The sequence below is a fragment of the Thamnophis elegans genome, chromosome 2 (assembly GCF_009769535.1).
Source record: "Thamnophis elegans isolate rThaEle1 chromosome 2, rThaEle1.pri, whole genome shotgun sequence".
NCBI lineage: Eukaryota > Metazoa > Chordata > Lepidosauria > Squamata > Colubridae > Thamnophis > Thamnophis elegans.
The window spans coordinates 66953731-66978168 of record NC_045542.1 but is presented as its reverse complement, the minus strand read 5'-3'; the positions used below and the strand labels follow the sequence as shown (position 1 = coordinate 66978168).

General features: G+C 38.6%; 1 protein-coding gene across 2 annotated transcripts in view; it reads right to left on the bottom strand.

Annotated features, from left to right (window-relative positions):
- The window catches only part of NACC1 (nucleus accumbens associated 1), a 31378-nt gene extending 9082 nt beyond the window's left edge, over positions 1 to 22296 (bottom strand). Inside the window, exons 1-4 of one of the 2 annotated variants that reach the window (XM_032210329.1) lie at positions 22187 to 22296; positions 6145 to 7144; positions 2932 to 3105; positions 60 to 165 (exon numbers count right to left, since the gene is read on the bottom strand). In XM_032210329.1, the coding sequence (XP_032066220.1) occupies positions 60 to 165; positions 2932 to 3105; positions 6145 to 7108 (1244 nt within the window). In that variant the 5' untranslated portion in view covers positions 7109 to 7144; positions 22187 to 22296. The remainder of the gene's footprint in view (positions 1 to 59; positions 166 to 2931; positions 3106 to 6144; positions 7145 to 22186) is intronic. The other variant, XM_032210330.1, reaches the window with a different exon arrangement.
- Between the last annotated feature and the right edge of the window lie 2142 nt (positions 22297 to 24438).

Here is a 24438-nt window from a genome sequence, read left to right as displayed (position 1 = left end):
GAAGAGATACCCACACCCCCATACTTATATCTCCATAGCACAGATCATCATTTACTCACCGGTCAAAAAAGGATGCTAGTAGCCGCCTGAGAAGCACTTTGTGCCGTGTCCCAGCACTAACATGGCAATTCATCAACTGTGCCCGAGTGATGTACACATTAGTACCTGAACAGAAACAAAGCCTGTTGTGTACATTCAAACTGTATACAGGCCAATATAGAATCTTATCAAGCACCATGTTGTCAAAAGCTTTAGGTAGTAGACAAAAGATAACATGGTTAAGGTAAGATTCATCCAATTTCTTTCTGCTTCCGATATTGTGATGCCACCCACTGGTTTGGCAAACAGACCACTTCATTTGATAGCTTTGATCCAACCATGTCAGTTACACAAATGACTTCTGAAATACAGCACATGATCTGTTTGGGAGTCATCTCTGTGGCTAGGAATTTTAGTGGCTTATGGATATTCAGAGGGCAAAGTCAAACCCAAGCAAGAGTTTTGAAATTCTAAACATAGAATTGCTTGCAAAAATTAATTGAGAGTGGTAATGTCCTGGGGTATTGATGGGCCTTGTGGATTGCAGATACTAGTTATTGAGAGAAGAAGAAGAAAGAAAATAATTATCTGCAAATAAGTATTCTACATTACTATAGGATTAATTTTTGGACTGATCTGGTGGATTATAAAAATTATAAGATTGTGATACTGGTGTGAAATTGAAAGAGAAAAAAGTGTTCTTTCCTTGGTTTAAAATAGGGGGTTAGAAGTTGGTTGGGGGCTAGGAGATTATTGTGGTGTATTTTACTAAATTAAGGTCCCAATTAACCTAGTTAATAGACATAAGTAGATACAAGCAGAAATGGCAAGAAATCCAAATTTAAGCAATTTAGGAAAGAAAACAACATCTGCACCATCATCTGCAGCATCAAGTCCATCAAGTCCAAGGTCAATAGAGAGCATGTTACAAGCAGAGAAATAAAATTCATTTCAAAAAGATGTGAGGATGATGTTCCAATTTTTACAGAAGGCGATAACAAAGAATCATAATGAGGTGAAGAGTGAGTTGAGAGAAGTGAAAGAAATGATACATGATATGAATGAAAAAATAGATGATAGAAAAAATGGAAGATATGAACCAAAGGCTTACACAGTAAAATAAAGAGTTGGAGGAAAATGTGATTTCATTGCAAATGGAAAAGGCCGCTTACTTTCTGAGATTCCAAAACACAGAAGAGGAAAAAGGAGAAGTCATGTTTAACTGATGCCATTGAGGATGAAATATTGACATGCTTTGGACAAGCTATCCTCACAACTAATTGGACTCCAAATCCAATATTCACATGTACAGTTACACCCATTTCAGTGGAAAAAGACATGCATAATTTTAACTTACCGTATTTTTTGGCATATAAGACACTCTGGAGTATAAAACACACATTCTTTTTTGGAGAAAAAAAATCTGCCTCTGCCTACCAGCATCCAATGGTATTCATCTGGTTAGCATCCTTGCAGCAAACATCAAACAGCCTGGTCAGCTTCAGCACATTATCGCAGCCAGATTCAACATGAACAGCTGATTGGTAGTTGGATCGGCCTCCCAGAATACCACCAATCAGCTGTTCTAGGGTGCGGGAATTGCTATAGCCCATTGGTGCCTCCGCACATCACATTTTTGGCCTCCGTACGTCATATTTTTGGCTTCCGCATGCTTTGTTTTAGACCCGTTCAAGGCTGCTGGAATCGCCATAGCAGATCGCTGCTGACTGCAACCTCTGCATATCAAATTTTCAGCCTCTGCATGTCACGTTTCCGAACGCCCCATTTGGCCCCAATGCGCGGAGACCAAAATGCGCGGAGACCAAAAACAGGGCATGTGGAGGCCAAAAACAGGGCATGTGGAGGCCATGCGCGGAGACCAAAAACAATGGTCGGAGACCAAAAACAGGGCATGTGGAGGCCAAAAACGCAACATGCAGAGGTGGCGATCGGCAGCAATGTGCTGTGGTGATCTCTGCAGCCTGGAACAAGTCTAAAATGGAGCATGTAGAGGCTGAAAACGCAATGTGCGGAGGCCAAAAATGGCCAATTTGTGGGGGCCGGTGCTTCAGCAACATTCACTATATAAGATGCACAGACATTTCCATCCAATTTTTGGGGGGGAGGGAAGTGCTTCTTATACTCTGAAAAATATGGTATTCATTTTTCTTGGTTCTCTTTTCCATGGCTCAGTATTCTGACATGTACAAAGTGCCATAACAGGTAATGTTAATACAGGTAGTCTTCAATTTACAACAGTTCATTTAGTGACCATTTAAAGTTACAATGTCACTGAAAAAATGACTTATGACGGTTTTCAGTTACAAACTTTCCAGTTACAAAAATGACTTATGACGGTTTTCAGTTACAAACTTTTCAGTTACAAACTTTCCAGCATCTCCATGATCATGTGATAAAATTCAGATACTTGGCAATTGCTTCATATTTATGACTGTTGCTGTGTCCCAAGACCATGTGATCTCCTTTTGCGACCTTCTGACAAGCAAAGTCAACGAGAAAGCCGGATTCACTTAACAACCAGGTTACTAACTTAGTAACTGCAGTGATTTCACTTTAACAACTCAGGCAATAAATTGTAAAATGGGGCAAAACTCACTTAACAAATATCTCACTTAACAGCATAAAATTTGAGCTCAATTGTGGTCGCAAGTCAAGGACTACGGGCACTTGTTCCTTTCTTTAATTTTGGGGATTAAAGGCATTTTTAAATAATGCTAGCTCAAATTTTGACTCTATTGTAACATAATTATCAGGACTCCTTTTCGTTTAGACAAAAAAACAATCCCCCAAAGTATAGAGTGAATTATATGTGAGAGGTAAGAAAGGTTTTTCCTATGTACTGAAACCAGTTTCAACTCTAAGGAGTCCTACCTATCACAAGTTCCAGTTTCTCAGCCGGGTCACCCTCGTCATATAGCTTCGGATGGCATCGGTTTCCAATCTGGTTGATGAGCTCTGCAGGCAGTGAAGCTAGGTCCTGCCGCACTCGTATCCGGTTGCGAGACTCTGACTGCACCTGATCTGGCAGTGCTTCTACTTTTTCTGCTGAAAAAGGAGGGGGGGGGGAGAAAGGGACAGGAGGAAAATAGGAGAAAGCGGTGAGCAGATATGAAATGAAGGTACCAAGTCTATTCTTCTCTTTGAAATGTTTAAACTCTGCAACTACATTTGCAACTCGCTCTTGCAGAGTGTTCTTAAGCAAGTCATTCAAAGAGCTAAGAAATTACTGCATCCTTTAAAAAAATGGAATCACAACTACCTCTTCCTCTTCCAGGAACAGGATGTCTTTTAAGAGCTTATGTTTCAATCCCCTTTCCATAAAATATTGTAGTCTGGCTGTATTCTCTCATTAAAACAAGGAAGGCAAATATGTGCAATGCTGGCAGGTGGAGAAAATTCACTACCATTGGATTTGTTTATTCATCTTAAGCAGAGATTGCTATTCATCCTCCTTGTCCATATTTATAGGGCAAATACTGAAAATATTTCACAACCTCTTCAGTACCAGGGAATGCATGCTGAAGACCCGGAAGCAATCAGGGAGGCTGAAAGTTGCAGCTTTTCTATGGTGATTAGACCATCAGTGCATATTTTATTCTTTATTTTTTAAAAACAAGCCATAACACTATTTTTTCAGCAAAGATATGATACAATGCAATAATTTAAAGCTACCTACAAAAACAAACTAATGAAAAATAAAGGATATATGGTGCAGCAGCTGTGAAGCAAAAACAACTTGACAAAGACTGAAAAAAAGAAAGAAAAGTCCTCAGTTGCCTCTTACAAAGATCACGTGGAGTGCTTAAAGCACCTCTGAAAAGACGCAACCCCAAAATATTAAAATAGAAAAGACTTACTGGTTGTACAGAACAAACTGGCCCAATCTCAGTAAGGTTCCTTCAGTTAACACCCGAAATTGGGCTACTGGATTATTGAACCTTTTAGTTAAAAAAGAGAGAATGGCTTGGATTTGGGTTGAAAAAAAACAAGCAAGTTGTGGATGGCCCAATTATTTATATATATATTGTCAGGCCTGCAGCCAGTTCCTTCTGGGATCTTTCACCTGTCACACTAATATTCTATTCTACTATGCTTTTTCATTAGTAGGGAATTGGGAGGGGGAATAGTAAGGAGTAGAATGTGATGTCAAAATAAAATTCCTTTTTAAAATTCCTAGAATCCAAGGTCATCCTTTGTTTCTACACCTCTGCACCTGACTGGAACTGGATGGGTGGAACTGCCAACATGGCAGTGGAAGATTGGACCATGTGATGGACCTGTGAGTGTGGGGGCAAGGTCATAAACTCTCAACTGGGTGGGGAAAACCCAGGAAGCTCAGATTCGGGTTTTCCCAGATGTGCCAACATGACTCTCTTAATAAATTGGAACTTTGAGCAATACTTTGCCTTGGACTCTGATTTAATTTTGGATGTTATTTGGAACCCTGACATATATTATAGAAAAATGCTAGCTCAGGCCTGTCAATAAGTGACAAGAATATTCTGTATACACTATTTCCGGTATTTCTGAATTTTCTTTGAGGGCAGCACTGCTAGTTCTGTTTATAAGTCCCCAAGGCAGAAATGACAACTCTTAACTTTGCGAAGCTTAAACGTGTTGTTATGATTTCACTTTCCAATATACATTTTTATTACTTGTATTTCAGATCTCCCAATCCCTGAGCAGAGAAAGCATGAAAATGTCCAGAAGAAACAAGTTCCCATCATCACTATCGAAGCATTCTGGTTTGATATTAAAATATTACAGTTGCCCCTACCCGTTACTTGATGTGTTCAGATGGAGGCTGACAGCCCTTGGTTATGGATACTGGCTTCCTGCATTAAGCAGGGAGTTCACCTTGATGACTTACCTTGTGCTCTCCTATTTTAATTCTATGAACAGGAGAACAAAAGTCACCTGTAAAAAAAAATTATCTACCGTGTTTTCCCGAAAACAAGACAGGATCTTATTTTCTTTTGACTCCTGAAATAAGCACAGCCTTATTTTCAGGGAGGTCTTATTATTTTTGAGGTGCAGGAGGCGGTGAATGTGGTCACCTCATGGCTGCTTCTGTGTTGCAATATTTTCGGGGAGGGCTTATTTTAGCACATACGCTCAAAAGTCTGATTGGGCTTATTATCCAGAGAGGTTTTATTTTCGGGGAAACAGGGTAACAAAATGTAGGCCATGTAACTTGGTCTGCAAGTTGGCATCAGAGTATGGACTCAAAGCCTTGGTTAGTCTGTTACTTTCAAATATACTACCACTTCACAAATATTATTCATACCATATCTCTAGGCTGACATTATTAATAATATTTGGAGATTTATTTCTAATTATTCCTAGTTTAAAATCCTTCTCAGGTCTGCTTCACACTTCTTTCACTTCTCTCTCTCGCTCTGTCACATACATAAAAACAAACCCACAGACCAACACATACAAAATGTATCGGAACACATTCATTTGTTTCATATTGGTCAATTGCAATATGCACAAACATCCCTCACATCAGGAATTAGAAACAGCTGTGCCCGCCCTCCTTTTGTCCTACTGTGTCCTATTCTTGGAAATCGCCTGGACAAGTCCTTGCAGTTTCCTTGGCAAACTTTTTCAGAAGTGGTTTGCCATTCCTTTCTTCCTAGGGCTAAGAGAAAGTGACTGGCCCAAAATCCACCCAGCTGGTTTTGAGCCTAAGGCAGGATTAGAACTCAGATTCTCCCAATTTCTAGCCTGACACCTTAAACACTACACCAAATTAGCTCTCAAGGTGGTTAGCTAGTGAACATTTCTGCTGCCCATATGAATCAGAGCATAGCCATGCCTCACTTTTTAAACAATAGAAGTAAACATATGCAACATGTATCAGCTTTGGCAATAAATGTAAAGTTAAGTAGACAATATGCAAAGCTGAGATTCAAAGATTCTGTTGTCATCCAACTTTACTATCCAGCCTACAAGATCTCCCTTGCATCTCATCTCTGTGAATATTCTGATCAAAACAGGAGTAGAGTGCAATACACTCCCTTGCCTTTGTTTAAAGAAAACAGTGACAGCCCTTTTTAACAGTCCACATGGGATACTTACCCGTCTGCCCTACATTCATCATGCTGTACATTGTGTACATGTTGCAGATTTGTCGGTACTGCTCATCGGAGCCTTCCTCGGGTGCATCTTCCTCTTCATCTTCTTCATTATGATAGGAACTGGGGCTGTCACTGGTGTAAGCACTGGAGGTGCCAGGGCTTGTCTGGTCTGAGGTACTGGGGCCGCTGACCACGCCTGCCCCTCCACCTCCCCCCGTTAGTGCTGCCTGCTGTTGTTGCTGCTGCTGAACCTGTTGCTGTTGTTGCTGCTGGACCTGTTGTTGTTGTTGTTGCACTTGCTGCTGAACCTGCCGGTTTCCCCCGCTCAACTCCTGTTGGGAGGAGATCTTGGCCATTTTGCGGCTGCCATTACTACCGCCACTATTCCCTTCCTTCTGGTTGTTTTCCCAGAGCCGCTTAACCACAAATGTGCATTGGACAGAGTCTGAGTCCTGTTGCTCTGTCTTTACACGAGAGACCAGGGGTAAGGGCGTATTGCCGGAAGGCCAGGTGGATGTCTGTGCCACAGGGCTCTGTGGCTCAGAAGAAGGTGCCTCCTCGGTGTGCAGGCCTTGCGAGTCACAGCTGGGTGAGCTGACCTTCAGGAAGAACTCAGTCCCCTTTTCCATAATCTCCTGGATCTGCAGGAACCCTGCTGTGTACATGAGCAGAAACTGATCACCCACATTCATGCTTAGGCGACCAGTGTAGCAGAAACTAAGGATCTGCTGAAAGGATTGAGGTTGCACCGCAGCAGGAAGCTCCACCACAGTGCTCTTGCTGTTGTTGAAAAGGTCCCGGAAGTAGCAGCTGCTTGCAGCCAGCACAGCTCGGTGTGCCTTGAAAGCATGGCCTTTCACCACCACTGAGACATCACAATACAGCCCCTGTAACCGCTGCTCGTTCAGGCATTCCAAGATGCTATTACCAAAGTTGGGGATCTCCATCTGGAGAAATTGAGCCATCCTCCTCTTCTTCTCCTCCTCACCCAGATGGGTACGCTGGAAAAAAAGAATAAGGAGCCAGAGAAGTTAAATGTTGAATGGACATGGAAAAAGAGCAAAGGAGGGAGACTGGGCCAAAGAGAGAGAGATCAGCCAGAAGTGGGCAATGTTTTGGCAGCCTCGGGCTACCCTTTGTAAAAAAAAAAAAAAAAAGCTGAGGACTACAGTGGACAAGGCCTTGAAGTGGTGAGGTCATGCAAACAGAAGAAGTAGGGTTTGATAGAGCATTTTTAAAAGGTGCTTTTAAATGTTTAAATCAATCTGACAGCTTATACCTCTTTCTTTGGTTTTCTGTTCTTCTTTCTTTCCATCTCCACAATTTGATACTTAGCTGCCAAATTTTGATAGTGTGATCTCCAGGGCCTCTGTAGACCACAAAAAAAGGGGTTCATAGGGCATATGAACCCTAGGACCACACCTTCCATTAGGGAGGTAGCAGAAATGAAGTAGTCCATGCAATCAATCATTTTATATGCCCACTCTGGAAATGGAAGTGTCAGCTTAAGGTCTTAGTTCTTCCTCCAGTTTTCAATCATCAAAAGCACTAATTTATTCATTTAAAGACTTTGAGTATCATATAAACCCAAACCTTTGTCAAAATGTAATTAGGCTCTGCTTTAACTAAACTTGTACCCAAGGTTGGCATCCATTTACTTACCTTGTTCATATCCATAGGAGAGTTAATTTGAGATTAGCCTGTATTCCTAGCCATCAGCAAAGAGATGGGAAGTCTAGAGCAACTGTAAAATGAAGCTGTTATATCTGTATCATAGCTCCTCCACCTGGCCTTCTGAATAAGCATGGCTGGATGGTGATGAAACGGGGAAGAGAAGAGAAATGGGGGAAGACCACGACACATTTTCCCTTCTTACTGTAAGAAGCAAACAAACCAGAAGGTGATAGGATGTCAGCCAGCACAAAATGAGCCAAGATGCTCTCAAAAGATGGCTGCAAACTATATAGTTAAGGCAACTATCCATTGGTCATCTGGGGCCAAAGCACTAAGTAAACCATTTGGCCTAATGAGTGCCAGACTGAGTGAGGAACATTGAACAAAGATGGCCAAAATAATTTCACCTCCAATTATACACAGACACATACACACACAATCTCCTTTATAAACTATTTAAATTGTAGCTTTCTCCCCTTTTTAGGACTCTGTAATCCCCTGCTTCAGAGTGGGGTCGAGGCGACTGAGTGGTGCTGAGCGTTTACTGGCTGGGTGCCCTTCCTGATGCCTAAGCAGAATTCGCAGCAGATATTTTCTCTTTGCAGCCTGAGAAAGCAACATCTGTTACTGCCTAGGATTGAATTCACAACCTTCCGAGTAGGTGAGCGTCTTCACCTCTATCCCACCATGCTGCTCTGCTTTATTAGTAGCTTTTATTTTGACCTGAGGGAATTATTTAACAAATATTATAAAGAAATTAATGCATAAATAATAAAAGAACTACACTGGATTTGTCTGAAAGCATAAAATTTAAAATGGTTCCAATATTTGCCATGCTGTGGGCAAATTTTAGACTTCCATGGCAATTAAAGCAACTAGAAATAAATAGTATTTGTAATCCATTCTTATTATGTGATTTCCCTCTTTTTATTGTATTCTGGCCATTTAAACAGAGAGCAGCATATGAAACTTCACAGCTCAAGTTCCTTCTTTTGATATTAATGAACACTGCAGGAGTTATGGAAAATGGAAAGATTTAAGTGTAGCTTCTTATTAATCTTGGTTAAAAACAATCCAATGTGACAGCACTAGGATTGTGCTGAAATAAATATGGCAGCGTTGCCACTGTAAAATAGCCACGCATAATAAACAGGTTGTAATCCAGCAGCAATGGTGATCTGCAAACCCAGTGAAGCTTTCTACCTATTACCTCCAGAAAGGAACAGGCTCTTATGAGCATATCGATCTTCCCTGATAATAGCTCAGGAAATTCTAAATCATGGCACTGTCTTTTTAGGACAAACAATATGTGTGTCAGAGATAAGATACACCATGAATGTAAATGAAAGCTTGGGCTAAAACAGACAAAATGGTTTATTCCCACACACCACTTGCAACTGGAGGGCAGATTAATGCTGGGTGGAATATTAAATATCAAAAAAATTAATGGTGGTTGTTCTTGTCCATTATTCTTTTACTAGAGAGACACTATGACCCAAAGGTTTCCTGCTGCAAATCACACAGAAGAGAGAAATTATTCTGTAAGGAATGACAATGCAGCTGAGGACACAGAATAGGTACACAATGGGCTGTTGCTTTTAAAAATTCCCAATTCTACAAAAGGCTTGGGTGGGAAACAGTGCTTTACAGTTATTTGGAGATGGTTGGAGCAGAACAATACAACAAGATAATCCTCCCTACAGAGAGTTTATTCAGAACGTTGGCACTGGAAGTGACTAAGATTTCTGCTCCATGTTCAGATAGCATCAGGTAAATGCCTCCCTCCTTCCCCCAAAGCTTTAAAACCGCTAGCAATTTTTGGAGGAAGATATAAAGAGGGAGAAAATAAAAACCGTTTATGCAGCTTCTTACAAAGCAGTACTGAAAGATCCTCAATATGAATTTGTAATGGAATAGACTTTCAGCTCTTTTCAAAGGAACATTTATCAGAATGAGACAAAACATTCACACATTTTGAATGCTGAGCATTCCATTTCTTAAAAATTCAATTTTAATTTAGTGTAGTAAAAGTTTCTGAGATGACAATTTGCTGAGAATTTCATCATCTTTTTAAGAAAATGCAGGACACCCACCAGAAGCATAAGCATATTCTGCAAATAGAAGATCCTGACAACCATTTGGTAAACTTCTGGTCTTTATCCTTTTTTTTTAACCTAATCAAGCACAGATACAAATATCTAATAATAAACAAAGATGTGTATAAAGTCTGAGGACTACATATGAGATGAAAGGCAAGACTGCCATTCCGAAAGTATCTTTGTGCTGTTTCTAAGATAGGAGAAAAATCTCAGTGGGAAGGAGGGAAATTGAGGATGAATCGCAGCATTAAGTCAATCTTTTCTTGGGCACCATAATTGGAAGTGTGTCACTGTCTTAGAAGCCTTCCACTGTGAAAAGGCAACCGTGAATCCTGATTATTATTACATTACAAACGATCCTTATTTACACCTATGTTAATCATGACAGCATTTGTTGAGGTATTAATAATATTAGTGTATTGTTAACCTGATTTTTATATAGAGTTTTAAAAATTATTTTATCTTGAATGTTTGATTTTCAATTACCAAGACAGCATGAACATGTTCTTCTTTTAATACTATCATTAAAGAGGATATCCACAAAAGGACACAGAAACTATGGAGTACTTTAGTTAAGGAATCTCTTTACAGCTTGAACACTGAATACTTCAATCAAAGCTGACAAACTAGACTGTTTATTCTTAACTAAACACAATGAATTGGGTGACCAAAATTCACATCTTGGTCAGAGATCTGACACTGTGCCATTTTTATACCACTTTCCATTGCACAAGTTCTAAGGAAAAATGTTTAAGGAGCCCAATGGAAAAAAGTATAGGCACACAGCAATTTTGTTATCTGAATATTATATACTAGTTTATTTAATGGCCTATAGACTTATATGAAAAGACAGTATAGCCTTTAGAGCGTTGTCCGACAAAATTTTCTTGCTAAAGATGATTGTTCTGCTGAGACAAATATGATTACAACGGAAACAGCTGGGTGATAGAACCAAACCATTAAATAAAACAAAGATTCTGGGGGTTTTTTTGAGGATGGGGGGTGGCAGAGATCCCTTCCAACCTGAGACATTGTTTTCTCATCATTGTAAAATGAAGCCAAGTAGTTCAGTGTTTCATCTTTCCTGCATCTGTTTTTATTAAGTTTAAACAGCATTTTCACTATGCCAGAAGACTAAGCACTTCAGCGATGCTACAATTCAGCTACTACTTGTATTCTTGCAGGAAGAAGAGTAAACTGGGTGGAGGACAATTAGTGCCAAGTCAAAACAATATGCACACAGAAGGTGGCAAAACAGATTATATGTTATAAATTGTTTTCTTGATCCTTGTTCCCTAATCCTGATCTTGTAAATCCACTGCTCTCTCAGAGTCCAACTAAATCAGTAAATATTTTGCTGTCTAAGAAGCTATACAGATAAAGTCTTTGGCTTAAAAACAATGCCTCAATTTTCTACCCTAGACTGCTTGAAGTCTGAAGAAAAATAACTCTGTTTCTCCATGAATCATATGCACAGCCATGTAAATAATTACACATGTGGGAATACATGGAGTAAACAGCCATGAATTGCATAACATTAGATTTGAGATATTATTTAAAATTATGGGTATGCAAAACACTTCAAATGCAAAACGTCCCATTTTGAATTCCAACACTTTCAACTGAAAGAAGCTATTATTCTGAATTGAATACAATCACATTAGGCTTAAAATGGGGTGCTTTGAATTCAGTTCACAATTCAAAAAACTTTGGGTGCCACTATTTTCCAAATGACATACAGGTAAGAAGAACATGTTTTTCAACTAAAGTGTGACAAGAGCTTTTGCTGCCATTATCAAAGATGCATTTTTTTTAAAAAAAAAATCTAGAGTACTTTCTTTGGGGATCACCCCCAAATTACAGAATTTTCTAAGGGAAGCAGTAGTTTCTTTTTCCATTTTTTTCATCCATTTCAGAAGAAACTATTTCAGAGAAGAAAGATATCAAGAGGGCAAAGAATAACTCTTTGCCAACAGCTGACTAGGTGGTTTAGCCACTAGACACTGAGCTTGTCGATCAGAAAGGTTGGCAGGTTCAGCGGTTCGAATACCTAGTACAGGTCTCCTGCGTGAGCAAGGGGTTTGACTAGATGATCTCCAAGGTCCCTTCCAACACTGTTAGTTAAATTAAAAAACTACGAGCTGAAAGATTGCCCAAAAGATCTTTTTCAAAAAGAACTGGACTTTCTTTGTTTTTTCTTGAAGAAAGGTTAAATGGCATCAAATATCACTTCTCTAGAAGACAGAACCACAGTACTGTATACAGTATTATTTCAGATGTAGTCCTGTCACTATTCTGCAGAGGTCATCTACTTGTCTTCACCTCAAAATATTACTAATTCTAAAATTATTTAAAGTTTAGCAGTAATGTAATTTAATTGAGTGTGGCTTAAAACAGTTGGGCAAACATAGACATATGATTTGTAGCCTATAATTTAGCATTACATATTTATGCAGCCACTGCATCTTATTCAAGAAATGAATAACATGATTCAGACAAATTGTAACTTAGTGCACCATGTAAAGTCAGTCAGTAAAAGATAAAGGATTTAAAGAGGATTTAAATTATTTGGCATTAGGGTTATGTAGCACTTGCATATAATTTTCAAAAAGTATTTGATACTACCAGAAACAAATATAGGACCTCAGGCAGCACCTTAGGGCAGCTGGGTCTTTTCCTAGAATCATTGAAATACTTTTGGTGATCAAATCCAAATCACTGCACAGCTATATATTGTTGTGGTATGTAGAATTTTAATCTACAAAACACTGGGACTTTACTCAAAGTAGAAGGAATAATGACATGTTCTACATATCAGTCAATTTTGGCACAAAACCTTCACGCCTCTGCTAAAATGCTGAAGATGGAAAGGAATTTCAGTTTTCAACACGGCAACGACCCAAAGCATACTTCCAAATGAACAAAGAATGGCTTCACCAGAAGATCTAAGTTTTGGAATGACCCAAAAACAAAATTCATAGCCTGGGCCTGAATCCAATTGAAAAATATGTGGAGTTACCTGAAGAGGGCTGTGGGCAGGAGATGCAATCTGACTGATTTGGGAGTGCTTTTTCAAGGAACAGTGGACAAAGATTGCCAAGGCAAGATGTGCCCGGCTGGCAGGCTCCTACCCCAAAAGACTCCAGAAGATCTTTAAGTCTTGCTCTTCTTAGGCAGAATGATTGAATGATTGCCTATATTTTTTAAAACAAGGATTATAGACTGCATTAGTTAACTAAAGTTATTGTTTGTAAGACACCCAGAGTTGCCTCTGGATGAGATGGGTGGCATACAAATCCAATAAATAATAAATAAAGTAATAAATCAAAACCATGAATCATGCCATCTTAGTAATGTGACCTGTTTTTGCTTGGGATGTTGTGGGAACAAACAGGTAGGGCTTCTTACTTATTGTTTACATGTTATATGAACATTGTACAATATTATTTTACTAATATGGGAACCTGCCATTCTTGTGCACGATTTATTATAAGACATAAATGCACCCACTGTGGCTTATTCAACAAACCATGATTAAATCGATCCATGGATTAACAATATTAAATCCAGTCAGCATGATAAATATTCCGAATAATAATAATAATACTAGGACAAGTGCATATTTCATTGCTTCCATTTCAACTGAAGGGTGAGAATTCTTCTATCAGTGCTTGATCAACAGCTGTCAAGTAGTCCCAATTACAAATAATCCAGAATAGCCTATCAATATAAGAAAACTATTTCCTCCCTTCCTTTGTTCTACTGTCACTCAGAAAGCCTCTGCTCTTTTGTACCTTTCATGCCAGTCACCTGGCTCAGACATTTGATACTACCCATTTTTCGGAAAGAAAGTTATAACAAAACCAGGGAACCAAGGACAATTTATGTATTTGAGCAAAGCCAATCCAAAATACAGTAGAATAGATCATCCCAGAACAAAATGATTCTCTAGGTTTCTTCTTATTCCAATATATGACCAGTCTAGCAGACTTATGATATTACGCTGGTTTGCAAGAACGTTGCCACCAAACTTTGCAGGTTATTTCATTAGCCAAAAATGATACTGAAAAAATTCATAATGAAAGTTAAAATTTGCCTCATAAGAAAAGCTGAGGCGCAAGATAATACAACAGAAATAACTAAGAATAGGGAGCAGCCTGGAAATTGTATGTATTTATTTGATTCATACACCAGCTTTCTACTCTGGAGGTATTTAAAACAGCTTACAAAATTTAAGAGCACGCAAAGAAAAAATTACCTAGATTATGTCCTTGCATAATCTATATGCCAAAATGTTGGATTGGTCTTTTCTGAATTTACACAAAGCAGCTATTCTCTGGATATACAGTATTATGTTTCCATGTTTCCTTCCTTTCTTCTTCCCTCCCAGTTTTGTTAATGTGAGTCCACTTTCTTCCCTGTTCTTATCTGAACAGCCTGCTGAGAGGTTAACTGATATTTAGCAAGTGATCAAGATCAAGTCAGTTTTGTTGCACAATGTGCCCAACATGAAACATCTTAGCTGTTGGTACATTGGTTCAATATACAAATCCTGTTTAGGATAGAGTATTCACCTTGTCTGGTTTCACTAGTGACAAACTGAAAAATTAGAGAAATATATGTATATAATACTCCTAATTATAGGAAATTGGGTTTAAAAAATGGCAGACCTGAATTGATTTCAGACAGTGAAGGAATTTTTTTATCAATTTAAAATTCCATCTTGTATTTATATCAACATGCTGCATATACCAACTGTGGTTTTAGGGCAACAGTATGTTGGCTTGCAAAATAGTCTTTAGATTAGAGACCCTATCTTGCACTGAATCATATGAGTACGCCAGGATAAAATTAGACTTTCGATGTGTTTTGGGCACAATGGATGAAAACTGACTGCTGTTGTCTTTGTTAGAAAATGTTGCATGTGGCATGAGATGACTAAGGCTGGTAATCGAACATACATTTTCTACACTACCAAAGAAGATTATGTGGAAGATTTAACTAGTCAGTATGTTGGAAGACAATATGGATAGAACCATCTACTAATGATTCCAACTATGGAACATTGGTACATGCAATTTAAGAGCAAATGATTAACAACAAGATTTTCCCTCCCATAAAAAGAAGTAATTAAATAAAGGAACAGTTGAGGTTAAAAGAGGCAAAGAAATAAAAATGATTTTGATAGAAATAAGAGTTCTGGAATTGGGTGACAAGGGCTAAATAAGGAATGTCCAACACAGTGAATTCAATTAAAAGCAATGAAATAAATTTGCATGAAATGGAAGTAAGAGAATGTTGGAAAGAGTATTTCAGAGGTCTGCATAGAAATTGCAGTGATATTATAGCCATAAGAAATTGAAATGAATGCTATAAATATTAGTATTTGAGAAAAAAATGATGAAAGGAAATCATAAAATACTGAGAAAACACTAAATAATAAAGCTGTAGTACAAATGGTGTCACTGGAGAAATGTAAAAAAAAAATGATTTGCTAAGGGGGTGGCTGTGCAACACGCTTAACATATATTTGGAAGATGGTATTAAAGAATGCCATTATTGTTCCCTTGTACATATGGAAAGATAAGAGTATATGCAAAAACTATAGAATTTTGACAGAATTCTGATGGAAAGGATGTGAGAAATGACAATGAGCAATATTTGGAAAGTGTGGTATGGCATTCTGGGTCATTGAGAAATGCATGAATGTGAAATGTGATGTATGACTGATTTATAGAAATCATATAAAACCAATATGAAACATTTGCACAAATATAAGACTAGTTACTGAATGTAGAAATAGTGGTATATGATAGAAGCAAAGAAGCATGAAAATAAAGAGAATGCTTTGGGAAAGGTTCAACATTAAGTACAGAGCAAGACAAAAATATGTTTGGCTAATTTATGTATTTATGGATAAATATATGTAATGACATATGAGGTATTTTGGATGGGAACACAAATATGAACATGTGTATTTTTTATGGAGGTCATACAACATTGCTGGCTGGGAACTAAAAGATTTGTGGTAAATGTTAGATAGTTTGCAACGAAGAATACAGATCTTAAAATTAATGTTTCAAATACAAAATAGTTATCTAAGTATTTCTTAGTCACTTTGCAACATTACAAAACTTACTGTGGCTGTTGGTCTCATAGATTCTAACAATCAAAGAGCAGAATATCAGGTGACACAATTTCTCTATTCTTTATGCATCCATAAATTAGGACCATCAAGGATTATAGTTACAACCAGCCTTTCAGAGAAATGCTATCTAATTTACTATGAATAAAAAGCCTGATTAGCCTGCAACCATATACCTAAATGGTTTGAGTAACAAGTCTGGCCAGTTGGGTCTCAGAAAAGGACTGTGAACTTTGTCATTTTCAGGCAGAGCAATTCTTTCAATAATTAAAGCTAATAACAAGCCTGAACTGGGAATGTAAAATCAAAAATCACAATCCCATGGAGAACTGTACTCAAACTTAAAGTGAATGCAATCCCCATTTCCTATTTATGCTTAGCTCCGAATATAGAAAGACTATTATCTCTTACAAATGTTGTAAGAAAATATTAGGGACTATCTTCTCAACCATGTTCTTGCCTGTATGTTTTGCATGGAAAACTTGGTCTCTGAAAGTTGGCATTCATTTCTTGTCTAATCTAACGAGAATATAATGTAATTCAGTGGAGTTTACTTCCGAGTAAACAAAGAACTAACCAGAGCTAATCACAAGGAGAACATTACATGTTGATTACATTTTTGTTTGGAAAAAAATATCTTCAGTCCTATATTGTCAAAGGTTCTTCAGATTCTTTCAACATATATAGTTGAGGATTATACATTTCCTGAAATCTGAATTTCCTCTCTTATGCAATCAGCCTCAATAGTGTAAAGTTGGAAACTTGTTGTGCTGTGATTCTATGGCGACAACAACCTTAGCAAAACCCAAAAGGAAGAGAAAATGACTATTTCTTCCAAGATTCAGAAGCTATTAAAGTATGTAGTTCATTTCCTTGTAACCAACATTAAGCAGAGAATAGATGGTCCAGGAAAAGGAGAGGGTTGGTAGTTAATTTTGTAATATGAGAGCTCCAGCCTTCATTCTTATAACACTGTCTCCACCCAAGACTGGGAAACTAATTTAGCCATTAATAAAGCCGAGCTTCCTGTTTCAAGTTTTGTAAGTACAACTCAGGTCTATCCCAGCAGAAAAATGATATCTCCCTTTTGTATGAAGACAATACAATGACCCACTGTTTCACAAACTAAAACATTTTCTGCTTCTATTTTTTCCTTGCAGTCTGTAGGAATTAATTAGTGGGCCTTTGTTATTTCCTTTTATATTTGGATGAAGAGAGGAATCAACAAATCAGTTGGACAAAAACAGAATCAGAAAAAGATAATCAACCAGCAGACCTTGAGGCTCCAAATTTATTAATTTGGAGCACTTATATTGCAACTACTAGCAGATTTCAGATATTCTTCTGAATTTCCTGATAATAAAGGAAATTGCCTGTTACATTCACCAGACATTAATCTTATATAAGGCATTTCTTTTCTAAAATACCACTATTGCTTTTCTTTTCTTTTTTTCTTTTGAGCTCAATAGTACATGGAAAAGGTAGAGAGGGAGCAAGGCATTTATAAGCCTCTTCCAGCCCTCAGAAATTTTAATTATTACCAACCATTTTCTCACCTTATTCATACAGCAGAGACAATCCTGTCCAATGATTCACCTTGAATTCTTACTGACACAATAAGAACTGATTGAACTGAGAACTAATATGCAGTCTCTTGTCTCTGTGAAATATAAAAATACATAGTAACTAATGCTAAAAAGTCTATCAAATACACTACTTCTCCAGCATTGTGGTTTTTTTGCTGTTTATGAAGGAAATCTTCCTCCTGTCTCCCACTCATTCACCCACGCAGAATTCTATTAATTTATTTTCTTGAAAACTTTTTGTCTGATGACCAGAGAAATAAAAACACTGTTTTTTCACATGCAATTTTGACATTCCTCCTGTCTCAAAATATGTATCGCAGACCTATCAGAATACAAATCTACTACACAAAGCAATCTCAGTTAATGTATTAATAGGGAACTATTTCCTGTTCCCTTTTGCAGTTTCCAGTAATTTTAGAATGAGAAGCACTTTTAGCAAAATATCTAAACATTTATCCTAGTAATCTTAGTCAATATGTTGATATTTCTGTCATTTATAAAACTGTACCCTGAGTCTTCTTTTAACTTATTTATACAGTGTTGGTCATCCCTTTCTTAGCGTCAAGCAAAATCAACTGCAAAATGTACTGTGTGAAAAAAGGTGTTAATTTGAATCAGTAAAGCATTATTTCTAATGTAAGACTAAAGAGTACCCTCACCCATTTTCATGATGACTATACAATACTTATATATTTAATTAAGTTTTAATTATTCCTTCTAAGTTACAATTGTTATCAATAATTTTGCTTCCTTCTTACATGACCTGATCTTCCCAAAACAAAGAATAACTTCCTTCAGAGCCAGATTTAACATTCTTCCTTCAGCACTCCTCCAGGGCAGGTATAAGAGAACATCTATTGCAGAATGGGTTTGTATATGTGGTAAAGGAGAAGTGGAAGATAATTCACATGTTCTATTACACTGTGAACTATACAGAGCTTGTAAGTCTGCCCATATTCTCCCCTTATTAGACAGATTGCCAGGGAGGGCAGACAGTTTTTATCTAGGCTTTCTCCACCCGGTTACCACGTATGCAGTGGCAAAGTTCTGTGCGGCTGCAATGTCCATAAGAAAAAAATTGTATGTGAAGATGGGTTTCCCCTCCCCCCCTTTTTTCCATTTTCTCCCTTTCCCATTGTTGTCTGTGTAATAAAATAATAATAATAATAATAATAATAATAATAATAATAATAATAATAAAAGAAAAAAAAAGAAAAAAATTGGTTACAGAAGTATAGTTGTCATCTGGTACAAATTATCTGGATATATCTCTAACAATGTTTGGACCATTGTATTTACTCCTATACTTAACAGCGTTGCACCCAGGTAAACCAGGGAGTGACCTGAACAATCTGAGAACATGTATGTTATTTTCTACTTTTAACGTCAATTCTTTTTAATTATATCTTAATGTCAGTACTTTTTAACATATTGTAAAAACTAATGTGTATTGCTGGTCTTTGACCGTAATAAAAATTTACTTACTTACTTACAATTGTTATCAATAATTTTGCTTCCTTCTTATATGAAAGACCCAACCCCACTTCTTTCAGTTCTATGATATTGAGTTTACAGTGTTGAATACTATATTCAGCTACAATATGCTTCAGTAAATGTTTTCATTATACACATTTCCACACCCACATTCTCTGACAATTAATGTTAAAAACAGTAAGCTAAGACTTAAGTATCAGACCATTTAAATATCAGTACAGATGCTAGTTGAAGTTGAAAAGTAAAAGTTTATTGACTTGGTGAATGAAATTAGATACTAACCAAACTTTCATTGACTTCTTCTAAAGAAAATATGTAAATTCCCACAATTCAGGAAATTAATTAATGAATAATGGCAGATAATGTGGTGACTGAGATTTGCCATAATCTGGATTAATCATGAATAAATGAAATTGATAACTTGGAAGGAATTATGTATGAGAAAGATAAGTCTATACTGGAGGGAGGCTAGAAACTATTGTTTTAAAGCTGCAATCATAAATGGAGTGTGAAAATAAATAGTGTGATAGAGGTAGCAACTTTCTAAGCTACAGGGTGCAAAATGCTTCCCCATGCCTGAATGGCTCCTGTATTTTCAAAGTTGCTAAAAGTGTTTCCAGGTTTATAATAACTCAATAAGAATTCTGCAGTTCTTCAATATTTTAATTCTGAAGTAGATGCTTCCACATGAAAAGTTTTAGAGATATGCAACTTAGGGGAGCGAAAAGGAGCACAAGAACTGAAAATTCTTAAGAAATCTCTTTCTCACTACATAACTTACATTTTTAAAATTAAATCACTATTCCATACTAATTCTGCATTCTTTGAACTTTTCCTACCTTCTCATTGTACCACATATTAAAATAAGTAAGTTTTATGTGGTTCAGTTTTACCAAAGGAGAAATGGAATAATGATTAGGCTTCCACACTTTTATTTATTTATTTTGGATGGTGAACTACTTAAGTGTTTCTAGGTTTATCATTCCAAATATTAACTTTTCTGAATAAACAATGTAAAGGATTCAAATATACAAAGTATATTCTTCTAACATTGCAGAAAATGACTTGGCCTTTCAAACTCCACAAAGCGACTTTCTACAGAAATACTAGTATTTGAGTACATGGGATCAGCACTGCAATCCTGCACATGCTTGCTTCCAAATCCCACATCTTAATAGGATTTATTATTCATGCATTCTATTATCCGATCATTTTCAACAGAACTAGGTTTGGGTTCTGGCGTCACAATATAATGAGCACTGCTGGCTCTAATATGTAACTACAAGTGCCTGATAAGAAACTTTTTGGAGCAGACTTTGATATCTATCCAAGCACTGATTCATTTTCCAATATCCCTCCAATTTATGTAGCACATTTAGTGTAATCTAAGTACAGACTATTTTTTAGAGACACAATGAGAAAATTGAAGAATTTTGACAGAATAATTTCCTCACTGCAAAATCCAAATTGCCACATGTTATTTTCATAGACTTTCCTTTCATTCAAAAAGTAATCCTAGGATTACTTACAAGGCAGAATTGTACGGTATGGCAATAAAGTTGGTAGATAGAGCAAATTGGAGTTAAAGCAAGAAAAGGACATGAACATGATGACAGCATCGCAGGAAATCATTGTTTAATGCTATTTGGGACACTTACTGTTCCATCTCCACAAGCTTCAACTTAAATGGTATTGTCTGTCCATTCCACCATTCGTGGAACTATATAAGCCAAATAACCCTCATCCCATCTCCAGCCAAAAAATAACCCTTGGAGGAAGTAATCTTCCTCCAAATGCAGTTTTTAATCTCCCATAATCACCATTGCAAAGTGTTGTGAGAAACTGCAAAGGGAGGCTTCAACTTCAGACCGGCTTGTTTAAAAAGAGTAAATCTTATGAATCCCGGTTTGAAGTTTTTTTGGGGGGGAGGGGGGGAGAAACAACAACACCAACGAGGAGTGCCACCGCTCCGGTCTTTTCGGGTCGGCATCAAACTTAGCTTCACCCCCAACTTTCCAGCCCTTCGATGAAAACTTCCCAAGTCTTCCTTTCTCTTGCGCGTCTCCCCCTTTTTCACTAATGAGGATTTTAAAGCTCCCCGCTGAAAGGAGGCAAGGGGGGGGGGCCTTCACGCTGGGAAGAGGGATAAGGAGGCAAACCTCCCCCCGTTTATTTCGGCGCCCCTTCCTAAGACGGAGCCGAAGCATCCCCGTCCCCCCGCCCCCCCTCAAGCCTTCGAATCTCTCCCCTCACCCCCCGCCGGTTTCCAGGCCAACCTGCCGGCCGGGCCTTCCTGGAGAAAAGCCAAGCGGGCTCCACCGAAAGTTTTCCTTTCGCTCGGCTCCCTTCGCACCCCTTCAGCCGGCGGCTGCGAAGGGTACGAGCAGGAAGGAGGACAAAGCCCTCCTAGGGAAAGCCGGGGGATTTCGGACGGGCCTACTTGGGAGGGGAAGCCGCACCGTTCAGGCCGGCGGAGAGAACCGCGGGAGGAGGGGGAATTTAGCTTCCACCGCGTTACGGGGCTCCGCGTGAGGCCGGGAACGAAACGCGCCCCTTTTTTTAGAAGAGGTGGGAGGTGGGAGGAGGTCGAGGTTAACCAGGCGGCCTAGAGCCCCGGCAAGCAACGGCGGCGGCGCAGAACTCCGGCCGGCCGGCCGGCCTGCTCCCCGCGCCCGCATCCCATCTCCTCCTCGGCGTGGCGGGGAAGAAGGAAGGGGCTGCTGCTGGCCCTTCTCAAGGGAGGGCAGAGAAAAGAGGGCGAAGGAGGGAGCGAGCAAGCAAGCGGTGGCCTCTTCCCAAGCGGGAAAATGGGCGCCGGGAGCAGCTGTTACGGCCGGGATAGGGCTCCCTCGGCCTCCGGCAGAGGACCGGCCAGTTCGGGGGACTGTTTCGGAGGGAGGGAAAAAAGTTTAAAGACCCGGAATAATGGGGGAGGGTCCCTGCGTTTGGAGGAGGGGGACCAGACCGGGAGGGCTCCGCGCTGCGAGCGGCGGGGAGTTAGGGGACCTTTCGGAAGGGAAGAGGGGGGGCGCCCGGAGGCCTCACCTGTGCAAAAGTAGGGCGGGGGGGGAGGAGGGAAGATCTGGCTCAACGGAGGGGCTCTGCTCCCCTCGCCCTCCGAGCAGCGCTAGCAGCAGCCATTCATTGTCAGCCTAGGCAAGCTCAGCGGAGAGCAGCGCACTCGATCGAGCCGGGGGAGCGCAGCGCGCCGCCAAGCCGAGCCTCCAGCGCTCTCTGCTCCCGAAGGCCTGGCTAGTGGAGCTCCGAACCGGCTGCTGACTCGCTCGTTTTCCCTTCTCCGGCCGTCGGGCACCTACTGTTCTCTCGAACCCGAAGGGACTGTTTGCTTTTGAACTCGCCAGCCAGCCCAGGCCGATGTCCTTATAGCAGACTTGGAAACAAGTTTCCATGCCGGAGAGTGGGGAGATAGGAGAGTGGGGGGTGGGGAAAGTCTCATCTGGACGATCTGCGACTATGGAATATCGGAACATTTAAGTTAATGCAAATGACGTCTTAAGTTTTCCCTAATTTGTTCCTATATCTATTAGATTGATAGTGTTGAATCCTTCCTCCCCAATAAAAGAACAAAAAGTTTTCCACTCTTCCAGAACTAATTCTCCACTAGACGGTACAGTAGCCTGACGATATAGAAGTTTCTATAAATCCAAGGCTAAATCACAGTTTCTCTTGAATAAAATTAAACAGCTGTCCTTTACAAATCCATAACCTGGTACTGAAGTTTACCGAAGTCAGAGGTGGGAAGTGATGACAGCTTGGGCTTTTTTAAAATATTAGAATTGGACAATAAATACTCAGAGTGCTTAGCAACCTCAAAACTTGGATGTACTGCATTGAACTCCAGGCCCTGGTATCTAGAAATGCCAAATTTAATTAGAAATTATAGTAGGTTAATATGCCGAATCTATTTGATCAGAAATAGAGTTTTCTGATTTCAGGGGAGCATATTACCAAGCATGAAAATAAAGCACAACCCTGATCTGGCCCTCAATGAAATCGAGTTTGACACCTCTGCATTAGACTATTCTAGACAAGTGTGTGTAGAATGAGGGAAGAAATATTAATCATTATTTCTTTAGCTGAAGTTGCAATTTAGTATTCCCGCTAATATCAATGAAAAAGTTAGGCACATATCTAAATTGTTAATTCTTTTGCGTTCTGATGCTCTCCAGGTCAATTTACAACCATTTGTTTAGTGACTGAAGTAACAATGGCACTGAAAAATGACTTCTTTTTCACATTTACAGCAGTGGTCATGTGATCAAAATTCAGGTGCTTGGCAACTAGCATGTACTTATGAACATTGCAGACTCCTGGGGTTATATGACCTGACAACCAAAGTCAATGGGGATGCCAGATTTATTTAGCAACCATGTTATTAACATCAACTGCAATGATTCACTTAACAATTGTAGCAAGAAAGGTAAAAAATGGGGCAAAATTCACTTAAGAACTATCTTGGCTAGGAATAAAAATTTTGGGCTCAGCTGTGGTCATAGATGACTATCTGTAACTGGGCTGTAATTTTGCTTCAGTAATAAAAACCTATAAAACATATATAAGGGTCTGAATGAGAAAAATAGCTAATAAAATGTTTCACAGTTTTAGATGTATGTAAAAAGGGCCTTTTGCAGATTGTGACTGCAGTTTGTTCTGTTCTGAAAATTAAAGATTGGTGGTTATCAGTTTCAAATTTGCATTTTGCAATTCCTCTAATTTCAACCATATTTGAAATGAAATTGAGAATCCCATTTGAAAATGAGATTTCATGAGATTAGACTCATTTATTGTTACACCCTCCTGTCTTGCCTTAAGTAAAGGTGGATTTGGGGGTTAAAATTTATCTTTTCTAATGTTAGAGCATTGTGAATGTTGATTAAGTTATGTATATTAGGAGTAACAATATCATTTAGATTCAAAAAGAAGCAAACCTTCTGAAATATTTGGGTTTTCCAAGCTATATATTTAAAATGATGTACACAACACTTTATTTTTCAATTTCAATTTTTAAATTTTAGCTCTTCTAGGCTTGTAGCCAAAAAATGGAGAAGGGCAATTATAACTTTAGGAGCCATCTGTTAACACTAACCCCAAACTAAAAAAAGTATGTTTAGTATATTAAAAACGGAATGATGTCACTAAAGTTGCCAAAACAGAATGTTTCTTTCTCTGATTCTGATTTTAAAAGGCAGCTTAAACTTCAGACCTTTCTTAAGATGCAGCATTATTATTATTAACATTATCTTCTGTTAACCAATTACCAACTAAAAAAATGCCTT